The following is a 22,385-nucleotide window of genomic DNA, read 5'->3' as shown; positions in this document are numbered from 1 at the left end:
CGACACGTATGACGCCGGAAACGGAAATAGAATTTTTGCGCCAAAAAAGTCTGCGCCAAGAATGACGCAATAAAATGAAGCATTTTCAGCCCCCGCGAGCCTAACAGCCCACAGGGAAAAAGTCAAATTTTAAGGTAAGAAAAATGTAAAAATGCATTATCCCAAATATGAAACTGACTGTCTGAAAATAAGGAAAGTTGAACATTCTGAGTCAAGGCAAATAAATGTTTGAATACATATATTTAGAACTTTATAAACAAAGTGCCCAACCATAGCTAGGAGTGTCACAGAAAATAAGACTTACTTACCCCAGGACACTCATCTACATATAGTAGATAGCCAAACCAGTACTGAAACGAGAATCAGCAGAGGTAATGGTATATATAAGAGTATATCGTCGATCTGAAAAGGGAGGTAAGAGATGAATCTCTACGACCGATAACAGAGAACCTATGAAATAGACCCCTTAGAAGGAGATCACTGCATTCAAATAGGCAATACTCTCCTCACATCCCTCTGACATTCACTGCACGCTGAGAGGAAAACCGGGCTCCAACTTGCTGCGGAGCGCATATCAACGTAGAATCTAGCACAAACTTACTTCACCACCTCCATCGGAGGCAAAGTTTGTAAAACTGAATTGTGGGTGTGGTGAGGGGTGTATTTATAGGCATTTTGAGGTTTGGGAAACTTTGCCCCTCCTGGTAGGAATGTATATCCCATACGTCACTAGCTCATGGACTCTTGCTAATTACATGAAAGAAACAGCTAGACAGTACACAGTAGATGTGCAATAGCTGCAGCTGGTTACATTCTGCAACCCAATCACTGCAAGGAAGCTGAAGTACCCTTGAACTTACTAGCTGCCGAGGACAAAGAATAATGACAATCCTCGAGCCTCAAAACAAAGGCCAAACCACTCACCCGGTGGGAAGAAGGTGCTAAGCCCTCCAACTCTCCACCACGTGGGGGAGGGACACTAGGGTCCGACCATACCAGACGCCATAGAAAATGACGCAGCGGAATTCCACTGACCCAGTCATCCAATTGAAGGCTATAAGGACTGAGACAACCCTTCCTGCCCTGTAGACCCACAGGTTCTCTAGAATGCTTAGTTGAATGTTGAATATTTCCCAAAAGTAATGAATGCAGCTGTGGACTCTTTCCATTTAAGAAGAAAAAATGTAGTGGCTAGCTTGAGAGCCTTGATCCTGTCTTGGATCTCCTCTATAGTAATCTCCTCTAGGATAAGATTAGATAAGTCATTGCACCAATAAGATGCTGCCCCTGCAACTGTAGCAATACTAGCAACAGCTTGCCACTGTAATCCCAGATGAATGTACATCTTCTTCAAAAAAGCCTCAAGCTTCTTATCCATGGGAACTATCTTCAATAGGCTTTTTAAAAACAGGGGACGGGGAAAAAGGAATCCCTGGTTTATCCCATTCCTGAGTTATGATATCTGCAATACGGTCCGGAACTGGAAACACTTCCACAGATGAGGGTACATCATATACCCTATTAAGCTTACTAGACCTCTTTGGATTTTCCGCAACAGATGCGTCGGATTCTTCCAAAGTAGCAAGAACCTCCTTCTAAAGAACTCGAAGGTGTTCTAACTTAAATTTGAAATTAATCTCCTCTGAATCTGCAGAATTGGTCACTACAGTATCAGAATCAGACAATTCCCCCTCAGAAGCCACTGAAGAATCATCCTCATCAGATAACTGAGACAAACTGACTAACGCAGCCTTAGCAGAGTCAGCCTTACTAACATCAATATGTTTAGATTTCCTCTTACGCATATCAGAAACATTTGGAAACAGCAGAAGTAATCTGTGCAGCAAAATCCCCAGGTAAAAAAACACCCCCAGGAGGTTGTTGAGAGGAACCACAGGGCACTGCATGTGAAGCTTGAGGGGAAAGTTGAGGCGTTGCTAGGATAACACTATCCTGAGAGACAGGAGGCAAAGGGAGAGGCATCTTATCTTTAAACATTAAAGTTTTATTTAGATATAAGGAGCAAAACTGTACAGGAGGAATTATCTTAACTTCCAAACACAAGCATTTTTCAAAAAAATCAACTTCAGCATTAGTGTCCATAATTGGGTATCAGTTCCTAGCAATTAACAAAAATTTAAATGCCAAAAAAACCAAAAACAAATTAGGTTTATTTATGTGAAGCAGTAAAAAACATACCTAATAAACACCTAAAACCCTTATCTCTTCTGAGGTCTTACCCCTCCGGAATTTGCTATCCCACTAGCACAGAAAAACTGGACACACCCGGAATAAAGATCACCTCCTAGTTACTGGAACAGCCAAATCCACTTAAACAACTGCAGGCAGAGGAAACTGCAACCTCCAAACTCGCCGAGGCAAACCGATTCGAACAGAGAAGCCGAAAAACCGGAAGTGCAGAGAGAGTGGTCACATGACCACAATGGGGGGGGGGGGAACTGTGCCAAACAAAAACGGCGCGAAAACCGGCAGCCACAGCAAAAAGTGATTGGGCCATTAAGCTGAGCTGAAAAGCGATTGCCTCCAACAATTTTAAAGCAAACACCTGTCAAACACTTCATCCACTCTCAATCTCTGAGCCCCAATAAAATATTATGCCTCCTTCACATATAAGCAGTGCCCCTAAAACAGTATTCAAATGCTTTCCACAAGGATTTAACTCCTATAGTGCTGGTACCTTCTAACCTAGAAGGGAAAGCACTTGCCTGTGGATCCTGCCTGCTCTGTCAGGCAGGAGCTGTTTTCTGAGGTGTGGCAGCTTCTCCACTTCTACCAGGAACCTATAGAAAGGAAAGAACAGAGTAACCAACCCTGGCTTTCTATAATAAGGGTAGCAATAATGTTAGAAGTTAAGCAAAGACCACCTCACCGTCTTCTAACTGCTAATAGCCACCATTACTCTTACCAAAGAGATTGACATGGACACAGCTAGACCCCAATCCTTGCTTGGAGGCAAAAGTACCCATAAAAGGATTAAAGAATCTTCACACACCATCTTTGCCATCCTCCTGTGATCAAGGCAAAGAGAATGACTGGGGTTATGGGTAAGGGTAGTGATACTTAACAGCTCTGCTGGGGTGCTCTTTGCCTCCTCCTGCTGGCCAGGAGTGAATATCCCACTAGTAATTAGAATGTTTTGTGGACTCTCCATGCCATAGAAAATATGTGTAGTGAAACAGAAACATATGCTGGAGGCAACCAAATCAGACTTTACTGAAAACTTAAGTGTCGCTGAGTTTCCACCAGGCCAGAGTAAGATACTGCCATCTGTATTTCACTTTCACAAAAAGAAGCCAAATAATCTAAATGCAGAGCGGTCTGAGCAGAGAAGCCAAGTGACCACCCTCAGACTGGAGAAGAGGAAGCACGTTAGTTGTGCAAAGCAAGGGAGATTTCTGGGTTCAAGTCATTTCCTTTCATGCTACAATATTTTGTTTCTTTAACAAATTTTATTGAAATTCATGGCAGAAAACTGCAGGTGTTTCACATGGCCTTGTGCCGTATACGTGTCAGATGACATTCAGTACGTTTACAAGCTTTTGCCAGCAGATCCTCTAAGCTGACAACTTTCTAATTTACTCCTATTATATTATCACCCCCCCCCCCCCCCGTTCTCTTGGTATATTTATTTTAAAAAGCTGAAATGTAAGTTCAGGAGCTGGCCCATTTTTGGTTTAGCACTTGGGTAGCGCTTGCTGATTGGTGGGTAAATGTAGCCACCAATCCGTAAGCGCTACCCATGGTATGAAAAGTGGGCCGGCTCCTAAACTTACATTTCTGCTTTTTCAAATAAAGATAGCAAGAGAACGAAGAAACATGGATAATAGGAGTAAATTAGGAAGTTGCTAAAAATTGCTGCTTTATGTGAATCATGAAATAAAGAATTGGGTTTAGTGTCCCTACAGATACATACTTATGCACATAACTATATTTATATGACTGTCTCACCTTACAGCAGTAATGTTTACAGCATAGGGTGGGAGGGCTTTCTGCTGGGCTGAGCGGGTTCACGCACACCGGGCAGATAGGCAGGGTATTCTCGGGCAGATGGGACTCTGTGTCCTCTAGCCCTGAGGCTATAAGCAGACTCTCTGAATCATCTGTGTATTTCTGCAGGAGGAGGTCAACGTTCCATTTGCAATGGATAAGGAGATGCTGGGCGACATCTGAGGTCACAGATAGCATTTCAGAAACCTGACTGACAATCTGGTTCATTAGAGTCCACACTTCCTCTTGACTTAGTGTGCTTCCTAAGGGAAGGAAAATCGTCTCCAGCACACCCTGCTCTGCTCCTCTTCCTGAGCTGCAAAACAGAAAGAACAAAGACATTACACAGCTGGCACCTTCCCTTGTAGACAACCACACCCTGCAGCCTGTGATTACAAGAAGAGTGGTATTAGCCTGTGATTACAAGAAGAGTGGTATTAGCCTGTGATTACAAGAAGAGTGGTATTAGCCTGTGATTACAAGAAGAGTGGTATTAGCCTGTGATTACAAGAAGAGTGGTATTAGCCTGTGATTACAAGAAGAGTGGTATTAGCCTGTGATTACAAGAAGAATGGTATTAGCCTGTGATTACAAGAAGAGTGGTATTAGCCTGTGATTACAAGAAGAGTGGTATTAGCCTGTGATTACAAGAAGAGTGGTATTAGCCTGTGATTACAAGAAGAGTGGTATTAGCCTGTGATTACAAGAAGAGTGGTATTAGCCTGTGATTACAAGAAGAGTGGTATTAGCCTGTGATTACAAGAAGAGTGGTATTAGCCTGTGATTACAAGAAGAGTGGTATTAGCCTGTGATTACAAGAAGAGTGGTATTAGCCTGTGATTACAAGAAGAGTGGTATTAGCCTGTGATTACAAGAAGAGTGGTTTAGCCTGTGATTACAAGAAGAGTGGTATTAGCCTGTGATTACAAGAAGAGTGGTATTAGCCTGTGATTACAAGAAGAGTGGTATTAGCCTGTGATTACAAGAAGAGTGGTATTAGCCTGTGATTACAAGAAGAGTGGTATTAGCCTGTGATTACAAGAAGAATGGTATTAGCCTGTGATTACAATAAGAGTGGTATTAGCCTGTGATTACAAGAAGAATGGTATTAGCCTGTGATTACAAGAAGAATGGTATTAGCCTGTGATTGCAAGAAGAGTGGTATTAGCCTGTGATTACAAGAAGAGTGGTATTAGCCTGTGATTACAAGAAGAGTGGTATTAGCCTGTGATTACAAGAAGAGTGGTATTAGCCTGTGATTACAAGAAGAGTGGTATTAGCCTGTGATTACAAGAAGAAGGGTATTAGCCTGTGATTACAAGAAGAGTGGTATTAGCCTGTGATTACAAGAAGAGTGGTATTAGCCTGTGATTACAAGAAGAGTGGTATTAGCCTGTGATTACAAGAAGAATGGTATTAGCCTGTGATTACAAGAAGAATGGTATTAGCCTGTGATTACAAGAAGAGTGGTATTAGCCTGTGATTACAAGAAGAGTGGTATTAGCCTGTGATTACAAGAAGAGTGGTATTAGCCTGTGATTACAAGAAGAATGGTATTAGCCTGTGATTACAAGAAGAGTGGTATTAGCCTGTGATTACAAGAAGAGTGGTATTAGCCTGTGATTACAAGAAGAGTGGTATTAGCCTGTGATTACAAGAAGAGTGGTATTAGCCTGTGATTACAAGAAGAGTGGTATTAGCCTGTGATTACAAGAAGAGTGGTATTAGCCTGTGATTACAAGAAGAGTGGTATTAGCCTGTGATTACAAGAAGAGTGGTATTAGCCTGTGATTACAAGAAGAATGGTATTAGCCTGTGATTACAAGAAGAATGGTATTAGCCTGTGATTACAAGAAGAATGGTATTAGCCTGTGATTACAAGAAGAATGGTATTAGCCTGTGATTACAAGAAGAATGGTATTAGCCTGTGATTACAAGAAGAGTGGTATTAGCCTGTGATTACAAGAAGAGTGGTATTAGCCTGTGATTACAAGAAGAATGGTATTAGCCTGTGATTACAATAAGAGTGGTATTAGCCTGTGATTACAAGAAGAGTGGTATTAGCCTGTGATTACAAGAAGAGTGGTATTAGCCTGTGATTACAAGAAGAGTGGTATTAGCCTGTGATTACAAGAAGAGTGGTATTATGTACAAGAGAAGATGCTGTTAGTGCTAAAATAAACTAGAATAAAAGTGTCTTTACCTAGAAGGAGACATCTGTGTATCATTTTCTTGCTTTTTCTTGATGGCACTTTGGAAGTTGATATTAGCTTTGCCCTTGCGAGGGGTGGTAGGGTCCTTAGATAAGTATTCCACAATCTGGGGGCTATCTTCAGATCGCATCATGTAGCCCTGACCGATGAGGTGCATGATGCAAGAGAGCACATCAGTGTGGCTGCACAGAAAATTTAGGATCTTAACACTTCGCTTAGACTCCCTTTTCTGAGATGCCTCAATTACCTAGAAGGGACAAAAATTATGTTGAAATCTTAAGTGGGTCACAAAGAGCTTAAATCCAGTGACAAGTCATATCCAGTATGCCATACTATTCCCACAGTGGTGTTAGAAACAGGTTCCCTATGTGGGGTTAATATAATAAAGTCTCTGCTTAAGATGACTGTGACCTTTCCGGGTAAAGAAGCTGCTGGGTAAAGTCTGAGCTGGGGTTGGCAATGGCTACAGACACATTCGCTCAGTTCCATTTCAATTCTCACACTTTCTTCTAGTGACGACATGTTCAGGAGGTTCAGCACTGTGTCTGTGCTCGGGTTTTTATAAACCCCTGTTGTCATCTCACTGTATAAATCTACTAGACTTGCAACACCCTATTGTTTTCATTTTCACAACCACCAAGGCCATGTCTGTGTGCTACAAGGCTGGGTGTCTGTTTGCTATAATTTGAAGATCAGGGCTTCTCTGGAACACACATGATGTACGTCACATTTCTGTTCCTTTGGCTAAAACTCAGTGGAACTGGACACTAACTGTAAATTACCCTCAGCTGGGACTGAGACGCTACTGATTGCCCTGGAAATTGTTGCTTCCCAGAAACATGAAAAACTAACCAGCAATGCCAGTGAACGCTAAAAAACATAATTTATGTTTACCAGATAAATTCCTCTCCTTCATGGCAGGTAGAGTCCAAGATTTCATTCCTTAGTGTTGGGAAATACAACACCTGGCCACCAGGAGGAGGCAAAGACACCCCAGCCAAAGGCTTAAATATCCCTCCCACTTCCCCTATCCCCCAGTCATTCTGCCGAGGGAACTAGGAAAAGTAGGAGAAACATCAGGGTATAAAAGGTGCCAGAAGGAAAAATATAAAAAAAGGGAGCTGCCCATCAAAAAAATTAATTACGGGTGGGATTGTGGACTCTCCCTGCCAGGAAGGAAAGGAATTTATCTGGTAAGCATAAAAGGAAATGTATGCTTACCTGATAAATTTATTTATTTTACGATATGACAAGTCCACGGATTTCATCCTTACTTGTGGGAAATCGCCTCCTGGTCAGCAGGAAGTGGCAAAGAGCTCCACAGCAGAGCTGCATATATATCCCCTCCCTTCCCTCCCCCTCCTGACATTCGACTGAAGTTTTAGGAAGAGAAAGGAAAGGCCAAGGAGCAGAGGTGACTGAAGTTTAACAAAAATAAAAACCTGTCTTCAGAAAAATAACAGGGTGGGCCGTGGACTCGTCATATCGTAAAAGAAATTTTTTATCAGGTAAGCATAAATTTCCTTTTCTTTTACAAGATATGACGAGTCCACGGATTTCATCCTTACTTGTGGAAAACAATACCAAAGCTATAGGACACGGATGAAAGGGAGGGTCAAGACAGGGACCTAAACGGAAGGCACCACTGTTTGAAGAACCTTTCTCCCAAAAGCAGCCTCAGAAGAAGCAAATGTATCAAATTTGGAAAATTTAGAAAAAGTATGAAGAGACGACCAAGTTGCAGCCTTGCAAATCTGTTCAACAGAAGCATTGTTTTTAAATGCCCATGAGGAAGCCACAGCCCTAGTGGAATGAGCCGTAATTCTTTCAGGAGGCTGCTGTCCAGCAGTCTCATATGCCAAACGGATTATACTCTTCAGCCAAAAAGAAAGAGAGGTAGCCGTAGCTTTCTGACCCCTACGTTTTCCAGCAAAAACCACAAACAAAGAAGATGTTTGACGAAAATCAGTCACCTGTAAATAAAATTTTAAGGCACGAACTACATCTAAGTTATGTAGCAGATGCTCCTTCTTAGAAGAAGGGTTAGGACATAATGAAGTAACAACAATTTCCTGATTAATATTCTTGATAGAAACAACCTTAGGAAGAAAACCAGGTTTGGTACGTAACACCACTTTATCAGCATGGAACGTGAGATAAGGAGAATCACATTGTAAAGCTGAAAGCTCAGAAACTCTGCGAGCAGAAGAAATAGCAACCAAAAATAAAACTTTCCAAGATAAAAACTTAATATCTATGGAATGCATGTGTTCAAACGGAACCCCTAGAACAACCTTAAGAACTAAATGCAAACTCCAAGAAGGAGAAATTGGTCTAAAAACCGGCCTGATTCTAGTCAGAGCCTGACAAAAAGATGGAACATCTGCCAGACGTTTGAGAAGCAAAATGGACAAAGCAGAAATCTGTCCCTTTAAGGAACTCGCTGACAACCCTTTCTCCAATCCTTCTTGGAGAAAAGATAAATTCCTGGGAATCCTAACTCTACTCCATGAGTAGCCCTTAGAATCACACCAATAGAGATATTTGCGCCATATCTTATGGTAAATCTTTCTAGTAACAGGCTTGCGTGCCTGAATCAGGGTATCAATGGAAGCTTCCACTGTGGCAGGGATGACATGTCCACCAGATCGGCATACCACGTCCTGCGAGGCCACACAGGAGTGATGAGGATCACCGAAGCCCTCTCCTGTTTGACTCGAGCAATCACCCTGGAAAGGAGAGCAAACGGTGGGAACACATAAGCTAGGCTGAACGACCAAGGCACTGCCAAGGCATCTATCAGTTCGGCCTGAGGATCCCTTGATCTGGATCCGTATCTCGGAAGCTTGACATTCTGACGAGACGCCATCAGATCCAAATCCTGTCTGCCCCATCTGAGAATAAGAGTTGCAAAAACCTCCGGATGGAGTTCCCACTCCCCCGGATGAAACGTCTGTCTGCTTAGAAAATCCGCCTCCCAGTTGTCCACACCTGGGATGTAGATTGCTGACAGATGACAAGAGTGAGTCTCCGCCCACCGAATTATCTTGGATACTTTTGTCATCGCTAAAGAACTCCTTGTTCCTCCCTGATGATTATGACTCCAGAATATTGATGGGAAGTAGAGATTCTGTCTGAGTCCACACACCCTGAGCCCTCAGGGAATTCCAGACTGCACCCCATCCTAGTAGACTGGCATTCATTGTCACTATCACCCATGAGGGTCTGCGGAAGCACGTCCCATGGGACAGATGATCCGGCGACAACCACCAAAGAAGAGAGTCTGTTGTCTCCTAATCCAGATCTATCTGAGGAGACAAATTTGCATAATCTCCAATCCACTGCCTGAGCATGCTCAGTTGCAGAGGTCTGAGATGAAAACGTGCAAACGGAATGATGTCCATAGCCGCCACCATCAATCCAATTACTTCCATGCACTGAGCCAGTGATGGCCAAGGAGTGGACTGAAGGGTTCAGCATGTCTCCAGAATCTTTAACATTCTGACTTCCGTCAAAAAGATTTTCATGGAAACTGAATCTATTAGAGTTCCCAGAAAAGGAACTTTTGTCTGTGGAATTAGTGAACTCTTTTCTAGATTCACCTTCCACTCATGAGTCCTTAGAAAGGACAGAACCATGTCGGTATGGGACTTTGTTAGTTGAAAAGTGGATGCCTGGATTAGAATATCATCTAGATAAGGCGACACTGCAATGCCCTGAGAACCGCTAGCAAAGACCCTAGAACTTTTGTGAAGATTCTGGGTGCCGTGGCCAGCCCGAAGGGAAGAGCCACAAACTGAAAATGTTTGTCCAGGAAGGCAAACCTTAGAAACTGGTGATGATCTCTCTGGATAGGAATGTGAAGATATGCATCCTTTAAATCCACGGTAGTCATATATTGACCCTCCTGGATCAATGGCAGAATGGTCTGAATCGTTTCCATCTTGAAAGATGGGACTCTGAGAAACTTGTTTAGACTCTTGAGATCTAAAATGGGTCTGAAAGCTCCCTCTTTTTTGGGAACCACAAAAAGATTTGAGTAAAACCCCTGTCCCTGAATTGGAACGGGACAAATTATTCCCATAGTAGAGAGGTATTTTACACAATGTAAGAACGCCTCTCTCTTTATCTAGTCTACAGACAATCGTGAAAGAAGAAACCTTCCCCTCGGAAAGGAATTTTTGAACTCCAGTTGGTACCCCTGGGACACGATTTCTAGCGTCCAGGGATCCTGAAATCTCTTATCCATGCCTGGACAAAGAGAGAAAGTCTGCCCCCTACTAGGTCCGGTCCCGGACCGGGGGTCGTCCCTTCATGCTGTCTTGGAAGCTGCAGCAGGCTTCTTGGGTTGTTTATTCTTGTTCCAAGCCTGATTGGGTCTCCAGACGGACTTGGACTGTGCAAAGTTCACTTCCTGTTTAGTGGAAGAAGGGACACCCTTGAAATTTCGAAAGGAACGAAAATTACTCTGTCTCCTTTGTTTGGACGTCTTGTCCTGAGGGAGGAGATGACCCTTACCTCCCGTAATGTCAGAGATAATCTCTTTCAATTCAGGCCCAAATAGAGTCTTACCTTTGAAAGGGATAGCTAATAGCTTAGATTTAGAGGACACTTCCGCAGACCAGGATTTCAACCACAAGGCTCTGCGTGCTACAATGGCCAAACCTGCATTCTTAGTCGCCAACTTGGTAATCTGAAAGGCGGCGTCTGTAACGAAGGAATTGGCAAGCTTAAGGGCTTTAATTCTATCCAATATTTCCTCCAAAGGAGTCTCAGTTTTGAGAGACTCTTCTAGGGCATCAAACCAAAAAGGCAGCCGCAGTTGTGACTGGTACAATGCAGACCGTTGGTTGCAACAGGAATCCTTGATGAACAAATAGTTTCTTTAAAAGACCCTCCGATTTTTTATCCATAGGGTCCTTGAAGGCACAACTGTCCTCAATAGGAATAGTCGTACGCTTAGCTAGAGTAGAAATAGCTCCCTCCACCTTAGGAATCATTTGCCAAACATCCCTAACGGTGTCAGATAAAGGGTACATTTTCTTAAATATAGGGGAAGGAGAAAAAGGTATACCTGGCCTTTCCCATTCCTTGTTAATTTCCGAAATTCTTTTAGGAATCGGAAAAACATCAGCGTAAGTAGGAGCTCCAAATATCTGTCCATCTTACACAATTTCTCTGGAGGGACCACAATAGAGTCACAGTCATCCAGAGTTAACAAAACCTCCCGTGATAACAGACAAAGGTGTTCAAGCTTAAATCTGAAGGACATCACTTCTGAATCTGTCTTGGGTAATGTACTACCTGAATCAGACAGTTTTCCTTCTGATAAAATCTCCCTACCCCCTCCTTCAGAGTCCTGGGAGGGAATGTCAGGAATCGCCATCAAAGAATCAGAGGCCGCCTGGACTACCAGAGTCTCTACTATACTACGTTTACCCTGTAGTACTGGCAACTTAGATAACACCTCTGTAAGGGTTGAGGACATAACTGTAGCCATATACTGCAGAGTGAATGATGCAGACACTGATGAAGAACATGGCGTCGCTTGTGTGGGCATTATGGGCTGAGACTCTTGGGATTGGGTTTTATCCTGAACCTCATAATCCTGAGTACAATCATTATTATCATCAGATAAGAAAATGTGTTCCTTACACTGTAATGCCCTAGTAATAAAAGAGAGACAAAGTTTAACAGGGGGTTCCACAATGGCATGTAAACACATGAGACATGTACTATGCTCATCCATCATAATAAAGTGAAAAATAGAAAAAAGACACACTCACAGAATTCTATTGTAAAACTAAAAAATTGAGTACTGTATCTTTAAAATTCAAAGAACAGATATAAACGTCTTTTTATTTATCTTTAAATGACAAATGATCCGTTTTCATATATTGCAAAAGAGAAACTCTAATAAAACACCTTCCCTCTTACACCATGTATAATAACTTGGTACAAATCCCCAAAATAAGGCATAAACTACCAAAAAATAAAGGCTTTGTCACCCTCGCCGCAGCACTGCTGAAGCTCCTACCTCAACCTGTGACCGGAACAAGCTATAACCACATACGCATACGGAACAGGCAAGAAACTGTTGACGATCACACTATCACTAACTGACTGCGCTATGAAAACGCGCAGTCAAGCTCTGCCCATCGTGGGCGTAATGTGACGCACATTGAGAAATTAAACAACATCCGCCATTAACCAGAGAAAAAAATACTCCGGAATAAACATACAGCAAACTGTTAACCCTTGTGTCTCCAGCCACAAAACGTAAGCCCCCACAAAAAACTCCCTAGCGCTTCAAGGGTCACACAAGTGTCTAGTAAGTGAATACACAAATACCCCAATTTCACCATCTTAAATAAATATAGAGAACTTGGTACCTTATGACATTATGTATATATGTATACCAGCGCTTCTAGGATATCAACTCTAGAATGTCTGGTTCTGTCACTGTTGTACTTACATATCAATCCCCAGCATAAGTAAAATACAGTCCATCTGAGTCTGTTCCCCAGAAAAAACATAATTTATGCTTACCTGATAAATTTACTTCTCTTGCAGTGTATCCAGTCCACGGATCATCCATTACTTGTGGGATATTCTCCTTCCCAACAGGAAGTTGCAAGAGGATCACCCACAGCAGAGCTGCTATATAGCTCCTCCCCTCACTGCCATATCCAGTAATTCGACCGAAACAAGCCGAGAAAGGAGAAACTATAGGGTGCAGTGGTGACTGTAGTTTAATTAAAATTTAGACCTGCCTGAAAAGGACAGGGCGGGCCGTGGACTGGATACACTACAAGAGAAATACATTTAACAGGTAAGCATAAATTATGTCTTCTCTTGTTAAGTGTATCCAGTCCACGGATCATCCATTACTTGTGGGATACCAATACCAAAGCTAAAGTACACGGATGATGGGAGGGACAAGGCAGGAACTTAAACGGAAGGAACCACTGCCTGTAGAACCTTTCTCCCAAAAACAGCCTCCGAAGAAGCAAAAGTATCAAATTTGTAAAATTTGGAAAAAGTATGAAGTTGCAGCCTTGCAAATCTGTTCAACAGAGGCCTCATTTTTAAAGGCCTAGGTGGAAGCCACAGCTCTAGTAGAATGAGCTGTAATCCTTTCAGGAGGCTGCTGTCCAGCAGTCTCATAGGCTAAACAGATTATACTCCGAAGCCAAAAAGAAAGAGAGGTTGCCGAGGCCTTCAGACCTCTCCTCTGTCCAGAGTAAACAACAAACAGGTTAGATGTTTGGCGAAAATCTTTAGTAGCCTGTAAGTAAAACTTCAAGGCACGGACTACGTCTAGATTATGCAAAAGACGTTCCTTCTTTGAAGAAGGATTAGGACATAATGATGGAACAACAATCTCTTGATTGATATTCTTGTTAGAAACCACCTTAGGTAAAAACCCAGGTTTTGTACGCAGAACAACTTTATCTGAATGAAAGATCAGATAAGGAGAATCACAATGTAAGGCAGATAACTCCGAGACTCTTCGAGCCGAGGAAATAGCCATCAGAAAAAGAACTTTCCATGAAAGAAGTTTAATATCAATAGAATGAAGGGGTTCAAACGGAACCCCTTGAAGAACTTTAAGAACCAAGTTTAAGCTCCATGGAGGAGCAACAGGTTTAAACACAGGCTTAATTCTAACTAAAGCCTGACAAAATGCCTGAACGTCTGGAACTTCTGCAAGACGCTTGTGTAAAAGAATAGACAGAGCAGAAATCTGTCCCTTTAAAGAACTAGCTGATAATCCTTTGTCCAAACCCTCTTGGAGGAAGGACAATATCCTAGGAATCCTAACCCTACTCCATGAGTAATTCTTGGATTCACACCAATGAAGATATTTACACCATATCTTGTGGTAAATTTTCCTGGTGACAGGCTTTCGTGCCTGTATTAAGGTATCAATTACTGACTCGGAGAAGCCACGCTTTGATAGGATCAAGTGTTCAATCTCCATGCAGTCAGTCTCAGAGAAAACATAATTTATGTAAGAACTTACCTGATAAATTCATTTCTTTCATATTAGCAAGAGTCCATGAGCTAGTGACGTATGGGATATACATTCCTACCAGGAGGGGCAAAGTTTCCCAAACCTCAAAATGCCTACAAATACACCCCTCACCACACCCACAAATCAGTTTAACGAATAGCCAAGAAGTGGGGTGATAAGAAAAAAGCATATAAAATAAGGAATTGGAATAATTGTGCATTATACAAAAAAATCATAACCACCACAAAAAAGGGCGGGCCTCATGGACTCTTGCTAATATGAAAGAAATGAATTTATCAGGTAAGTTCTTACATAAATTATGTTTTCTTTCATGTAATTAGCAAGAGTCCATGAGCTAGTGACGTATGGGATAATGACTACCCAAGATGTGGATCTTTCCACGCAAGAGTCACTAGAGAGGGAGGGATAAAATAAAGGCAGCCAATTCCTGCTGAAAATAATCCACACCCAAAATAAAAATTAATGAAAAACATAAACAGAAGATTCAAACTGAAACCGCTGCCTGAAGTACTTTTCTACCAAAAACTGCTTCAGAAGAAGAAAATACATCAAAATGGTAGAATTTAGTAAAAGTATGCAAAGAGGACCAAGTTGCTGCTTTGCAAATGTGATCAACAGAAGCTTCATTCCTAAACGCCCAGGAAGTAGAAACTGACCTAGTAGAATGAGCTGTAGTCCTTTGAGGCGGAGTTTTACCCGACTCGACATAAGCATGATGAATTAAAGATTTCAACCAAGATGCCAAAGAAATGGCAGAAGCTTTCTGGCCTTTTCTAGAACCGGAAAAGATAACAAATAGACTAGAAGTCTTTCGGAAAGACTTAGTAGCTTCAACATAATATTTCAAAGCTCTAACAACATCCAAAGAATGCAACGATTTCTCCTTAGAATTCTTAGGATTAGGACATAATGAGGGAACCACAATTTCTCTACTAATGTTGTTGGAATTCACAACCTTAGGTAAAAATTCAAAAGAAGTTCGCAACACCGCCTTATCCTGATGAAAAATCAGAAAAGGAGACTCACAAGAAAGAGCAGATAATTCAGAGACTCTTCTGGCAGAAGAAAGTAATTTAATGTCCAATGAATGCATGGGTTCAAAAGGAGGAGCTTGAAGAGCCCCCAGAACCAAATTCAAACTCCAAGGAGGAGAAATTGACTTAATGACAGGTTTTATACGAACCAAAGCTTGTACAAAACAATGAATATCAGGAAGATTAGCAATCTTTCTGTGAAAAAGAACAGAAAGAGCAGAGATTTGTCCTTTCAAAGAACTTGCGGATAAACCTTTATCTAAACCATCCTGAAGAAACTGTAAAATTCTCGGAATTCTAAAAGAATGCCAAGAAAAATGATGAGAAAGACACCAAGAAATATAAGTCTTCCAGACTCTATAATATATCTCTCTAGATACAGATTTACGAGCCTGTAACATAGTATTAATCACAGAGTCAGAGAAACCTCTTTGACCAAGAATCAAGCGTTCAATCTCCATACCTTTAAATTTAAGGATTTGAGATCCTGATGGAAAAAAGGACCTTGCGACAGAAGGTCTGGTCTTAGCGGAAGAGTCCACGGATGGCAAGAGGCCATCCGGACAAGATCTGCATACCAAAACCTGTGAGGCCATGCCGGAGCTACCAGCAGAACAAACGAGCATTCCTTCAGAATCTTGGAGATTACTCTTGGAAGAAGAACTAGAGGCGGAAAGATATAGGCAGGATGATACTTCCAAGGAAGTGATAATGCATCCACTGCTTCCGCCTGAGGATCCCGGGATCTGGACAGATACCTGGGAAGTTTCTTGTTTAGATGAGACGCCATCAGATCTATTTCTGGAAGCTCCCACATTTGAACAATCTGAAGAAATACCTCTGGGTGAAGAGACCATTCGCCCGGATGCAACGTTTGGCGACTGAGATAATCCGCTTCCCAATTGTCTATACCTGGGATATGAACCGCAGAGATTAGACAGGAGCTGAATTCCGCCCAAACCAGAATTTGAGATACTTCTTTCATAGCCAGAGGACTGTGAGTCCCTCCTTGATGATTGATGTATGCCACAGTTGTGACATTGTCTGTCTGAAAACAAATGAACGATTCTCTCTTCAGAAGAGGCCAAGACTGAAGAGCTCTGAAAATTGCACGGAGTTCCAAAATATTGATCGGTAATCTCACCTCCTGAGATTCCCAAACTCCTTGTGCCGTCAGAGATCCCCACACAGCTCCCCAACCTGTAAGACTTGCATCTGTTGAAATTACAGTCCAGGTCAGAAGAACAAAAGAAGCCCCCTGAATTAAACGATGGTGATCTGTCCACCACGTTAGAGAGTGTGGGTTTTAAAGATATTAATTTAGATATCTTTGTGTAATCCCTGCACCATTGATTCAGCATACAGAGCTGAAGAGGTCGCATGTGAAAACGAGCAAAGGGGATCGCGTCCGATGCAGCAGTCATAAGACCTAGAATTTCCATGCATAAGGCTACCGAAGGGAATGATTGTGACTGAAGGTTTCGACAAGCTGAAATCAATTTTAGACGTCTCTTGTCTGTCAAAGACAGAGTCATGGACACTGAATCTATCTGGAAACCCAGAAAGGTTACCCTTGTCTGAGGAATCAATGAACTTTTTAGTGAATTGATCCTCCAACCATGATCTTGAAGAAACAACACAAGTCGATTCGTATGAGATTCTGCTAAATGTAAAGACTGAGCAAGTACCAAGATATCGTCCAAATAAGGAAATACCACAATACCGTGTACTCTGATTACAGACAGAAGGGCACCGAGAACCTTTGTAAAAATTCTTGGAGCTGTAGCTAGGCCAAACGGCAGAGCCACAAACTGGTAATGCTTGTCCAGAAAAGAGAATCTCAGGAACTGATAATGATCTGGATGAATCGGAATATGCAGATATGCATCCTGTAAATCTATTGTGGACATATAATGCCCTTGCTGAACAAAAGGCAAGATAGTCCTTACAGTTACCATTTTGAACGTTGGTATCCTTACATAACGATTCAATATTTTTATATCCAGAACTGGTCTGAAGGAATTCTCCTTCTTTGGTACAATGAAGAGATTCGAATAAAACCCCAGCCCCTGTTCCAGAACTGGAACTGGCATAATTACTCCAGCGAACTCTAGATCTGAAACACATTTCAGAAATGCTTGAGCTTTCACTGGATTTACTGGGACACGGGAAAGAAAAAATCTCTTTGCAGGAGGTCTTATCTTGAAACCAATTCTGTACCCTTCTGAAACAATGTTCTGAATCCAAAGATTGTGAACAGAATTGATCCAAATTTCTTTGAAAAAACGTAACCTGCCCCCTATCAGCTGAGCTGGAATGAGGGCCGCACCTTCATGTGGACTTAGAAGCTGGCTTTGCTTTTCTAGAAGGCTTGGATTTATTCCAGACTGGAGATGGTTTCCAAACTGAAACTGCTCCTGAGGATGAAGGATCAGGTTTTTGTTCTTTGTTGAAACGAAAGGAACGAAAACGATTATTAGCCCTGTTTTTACCCTTAGATTTTTTATCCTGTGGTAAAAAAGTTCCTTTCCCACCAGTAACAGTTGAGATAATAGAATCCAACTGAGAACCAAATAATTTGTTACCCTGGAAAGAAATGGAAAGTAGAGTCGATTTAGAAGACATATCAGCATTCCAAGTTTTAAGCCATAAAGCTCTTCTAGCTAAAATAGCTAGAGACATAAACCTGACATCAACTCTGATAATATCAAAAATGGCATCACAGATAAAATTATTAGCATGTTGAAGAAGAACAATAATATTATGAGAATCATGATCTGTTACTTGTTGCGCTAAAGTTTCCAACCAAAAAGTTGAAGCTGCAGCAACATCAGCTAAGAAGATTACCTGAACACAGATGAGCTTTTCTTAGAAAGGATTCAATTTTCCTATCTAAAGGATCCTTAAACGAAGTACCATCTGACGTAGGAATAGTAGTACGTTTAGCAAGGGTAGAAATAGCCCCATCAACTTTAGGGATTTTGTCCCAAAATTCTAATCTGTCAGACGGCACAGGATATAATTGCTTAAAACATTTAGAAGGAGTAAATGAATTACCCAAATTATTCCATTCTCTGGAAATTACTTCAGAAATAGCACCAGGAACAGGAAAAACTTCTGGAATAACCACAGGAGATTTAAAGACCTTATCTAAACGTTTAGATTTAGTATCAAGAGGACCAGAATCCTCAATTTCTAAAGCAATTAGTACTTTTTTAAGTAAAAAACGAATAAATTCCATTTTAAATAAATATGAAGATTTATCAGCATCAACCTCTGAGACAGAATCCTCTGAACCAGAAGAGTCATTAGAATCAGAATGATGATGTTCATTTAAAAATTCATCTGTATAAAGAGAAGTTTTAAAAGATTTTTTATGTTTACTAGAAGGAGGAATAACAGACATAGCCTTCTTGATGGATTCAGAAACAAAATCTCTTATGTTATCAGGAACATTCTGAACATTAGATGTTGATGGAACTGCAACAGGTAATGGTACATTACTAAAGGAAATATTATCTGCATTAATAAGTTTGTCATGACAATTAATACAAACAACAGCTGGAGGAACAGCTACCAAAAGTTTACAGCAGATACACTTAGCTTTGGTAGTTCCAGCACCAGACAGCGATTTTCCTGAAGTATCTTCTGACTCAGATGCAACGTGAGACATCTTGCAATATGTAAGAGAAAAAACAACATATAAAGCAAAATTGATCAAATTCCTTAAATGACAGTTTCAGGAATGGGAAAAAATGCCAAGGAACAAGCTTCTAGCAACCAGAAGCAAAGAAAAATGAGACTTAAATAATGTGGAGACAAAAGCGATGCCCATATTTTTTTAGCGCCAAATAAGACGCCCACATTATTTGGCGCCTAAATGCTTTTGGCGCCAAAAATGACGCCACGTCCGGAACGCCGACATTTTTGGCGCAAAAGAACGTCAAAAATGACGCAACTTCCGGCGACACGTATGACGCCGGAAACAGAAAAGATTTTTTGCGCCAAAAAAGTCTGCGCCAAGAATGACGCAATAAAATGAAGCATTTTCAGCCCCCGCGAGCCTAACAGCCCACAGGGAAAAAAGTCAAATTTTTAAGGTAAGAAAAATAATTGATTCAAGTGCATTATCCCAAATATGAAACTGACTGTCTGAAAATAAGGAATGTTGAACATCCTGAGTCAAGGCAAATAAATGTTTGAATACATATATTTAGAACTTTATTAAAAAAGTGCCCAACCATAGCTTAGAGTGTCACAGAAAATAAGACTTACTTACCCCAGGACACTCATCTACATGTTTGTAGAAAGCCAAACCAGTACTGAAACGAAAAACAGCAGAGGTAATGGTATATATATAAGAGTATATCGTCGATCTGAAAAGGGAGGTAAGAGATGAATCTCTACGACCGATAACAGAGAACCTATGAAATAGACCCCGTAGAAGGAGATCATTGAATTCAAATAGGCAATACTCTCCTCACATCCCTCTGACATTCACTGCACGCTGAGAGGAAAACCGGGCTCCAACCTGCTGCAGAGCGCATATCAACGTAGAATCTAGCACAAATTTACTTCACCACCTCCATAGGAGGCAAAGTTTGTAAAACTGATTTGTGGGTGTGGTGAGGGGTGTATTTGTAGGCATTTTGAGGTTTGGGAAACTTTGCTCCTCCTGGTAGGAATGTATATCCCATACGTCACTAGCTCATGGACTCTTGCTAATTACATGAAAGAAAGTAGATTCGGATGATTGAAAGGACCTTGTATTAGAAGGTCTTGTCTCAGAGGCAGAGTCCATGGTGGAAAGGATGACATGTCCACTAGGTCTGCATACCAGGTCCTGCGTGGCCACGCAGGCGCTATCAATATCACCGATGCTCTTTCCTGTTTGATTTTGGCAATCAGACGAGGGAGCAGAGGAAACGGTGGAAACACATAAGCCAGGTTGAAGAACCAAGGTGCTGCTAGAGCATCTATCAGTGCCGCTTCTGGGTCTCTGGACCTGTATCCGTAACAAGGAAGCTTGGCGTTCTGGCGAGACGCCATGAGATCCAATTCTGGTTTGCCCCAACGGAGAACCAATTGAGCAAACACCTCCGGATGGAGTTCCCATTCCCCCGGATGAAAAGTCTGACGACTTAGAAAATCTGCCTCCCAGTTCTCTACACCTGGGATATGGATCGCTGACAGGTGGCAAGAGTGAGTCTCTGCCCAGCGAATTATCTTGGAGACTTCTGACATCGCTAGGGAACTCCTGGTTCCCCCTTGATGGTTGATGTAAGCCACAGTCGTGATGTTGTCCGACTGAAATCTGATGAACCTCAGTGTTGCTAGCTGAGGCCAAGCCAGAAGAGCATTGAATATTGCTCTTAACTCCAGAATATTTATTGGGAGGAGTTTCTCCTCCTGAGTCCATGAACCCTGAGCCTTCAGGGAGTTCCAGACTGCACCCCAACCTAGAAGGCTGGCATCTGTTGTTACAATTGTCCAATCTGGTCTGCGAAAGGTCATACCCTTGGACAGATGGGCCCGAGATAACCACCAGAGAAGAGAATCTCTGGTTTCCTGATCCAGATTTAGTAGAGGGGACAAATCTGTGTAATCCCCATTCCACTGACTGAGCATGCATAATTGCAGCGGTCTGAGATGCAGGCGCGCGAATGGCACTATGTCCATCGCCGCTACCATTAAGCCGATAACTTCCATGCACTGAGCCACCGTGGGGCGCGGAATGGAGTAAAGAACACGGCAAGCATTTAGAAGTTTTGATAACCTGGACTCCGTCAGGTAAATTTTCATTTCTACAGAATCTATTAGAGTCCCTAGGAAGGAAACCCTCGTGAGAGGAGATAGAGAACTCTTTTCTTCATTCACTTTCCACCCATGCGACCTCAGGAATGCCAGAACTATCTCTGTATGAGATTTGGCAATTTGAAAGCTTGACGCCTGTATCAGGATATCGTCCAGGTAAGGAGCCACCGCTATGCCTCGCGGTCTTAGGACCGCCAGAAGTGAGCCCAGAACCTTTGAAAAAATTCTTGGGGCTGTAGCCAACCCGAATGGAAGAGCTACAAATTGGTAATGCCTGTCTAGAAAGGCAAACCTCAGGAACCGATGATGATTCTTGTGAATTGGAATGTGAAGGTAGGCATCCTTTAAGTCCACTGTGGTCATGTACTGACCCTCTTGGATCATGGGTAAAATGGTTCGAATAGTTTCCATCTTGAATGACGTAACTCTGAGGAATTTGTTTAGGATCTTTAAATCCAAAATTGGTCTGAAGGTTCCCTCTTTTTTGGGAACCACAAACAGATTTGAATAAAACCCCTGTCCTTGTTCCGTCCGCGGAACTTGATGGATCACTCCCATTACAAGGAGATCTTGTACGCAGCTTAGGAATGCCTCTTTCTTTATCTGGTTTGCAGATAATCTTGAAAGGTGAAATCTCCCTTGTGGAGGAGAAGCTTTGAAGTCCAGAAGATATCCCTGAGATATGATCTCCAACGCCCAGGGATCCTGAACATCTCTTGCCCACGCCTGGGCGAAGAGAGAGAATCTGCCCCCTACTAGATCCGTTGTCGGATAGGGGGCCGCTCCTTCATGCTGTCTTAGAGGCAGCAGCAGGCTTTCTGGCCTGCTTGCCCTTGTTCCAGGACTGGTTATGTTTCCAGGCCTGCTTGGATTGAGCAAAAGTTTCCTCTTGTTTTGAAGCAGAGGAAGTTGATGCTGCACCTGCCTTGAAATTTCGAAAGGCACGAAAATTAGACTGTTTGGCCTTTGATTTGATATGACCCTTACCTCCAGTAATGTCAGCAATAATTTCTTTCAAACCAGGCCCGAATAAGGTCTGCCCCTTGAAAGGAATGTTGAGTAATTTAGACTTTGAAGTCACATCAGCTGACCAGGATTTGAGCCATAGAGCCCTACGCGCCTGGATGGCGAATCCGGAATTCTTAGCCGTTAGTTTAGTCAAATGAACAATGGCATCAGAAACAAATGAATTAGCTAGATTAAGAGTTCTAAGCTTGTCAACAATTTCAGTCAATGGAGCTGTATGGATGGCCTCTTCCAGGGCCTCAAACCAGAATG

General features: G+C 42.0%; 1 protein-coding gene across 1 annotated transcript in view; it reads right to left on the bottom strand.

The window, feature by feature from the left end:
• CUL9 (cullin 9) overlaps nucleotides 1-22,385 on the bottom strand; it is a gene marked incomplete in the record, with an annotated part of 1,346,550 nt that overhangs the window by 360,110 nt on the left and 964,055 nt on the right. The window contains 2 exon segments of the mRNA XM_053712774.1: nucleotides 3,970-4,324; nucleotides 6,212-6,468. Coding sequence (XP_053568749.1) covers nucleotides 3,970-4,324; nucleotides 6,212-6,468 — 612 coding nt within the window.

This window comes from Bombina bombina, chromosome 4, assembly GCF_027579735.1.
Source record: "Bombina bombina isolate aBomBom1 chromosome 4, aBomBom1.pri, whole genome shotgun sequence".
Taxonomy (NCBI): Eukaryota; Metazoa; Chordata; class Amphibia; order Anura; family Bombinatoridae; genus Bombina; species Bombina bombina.
This window is presented reverse-complemented; position numbering and strand designations above follow the sequence as displayed.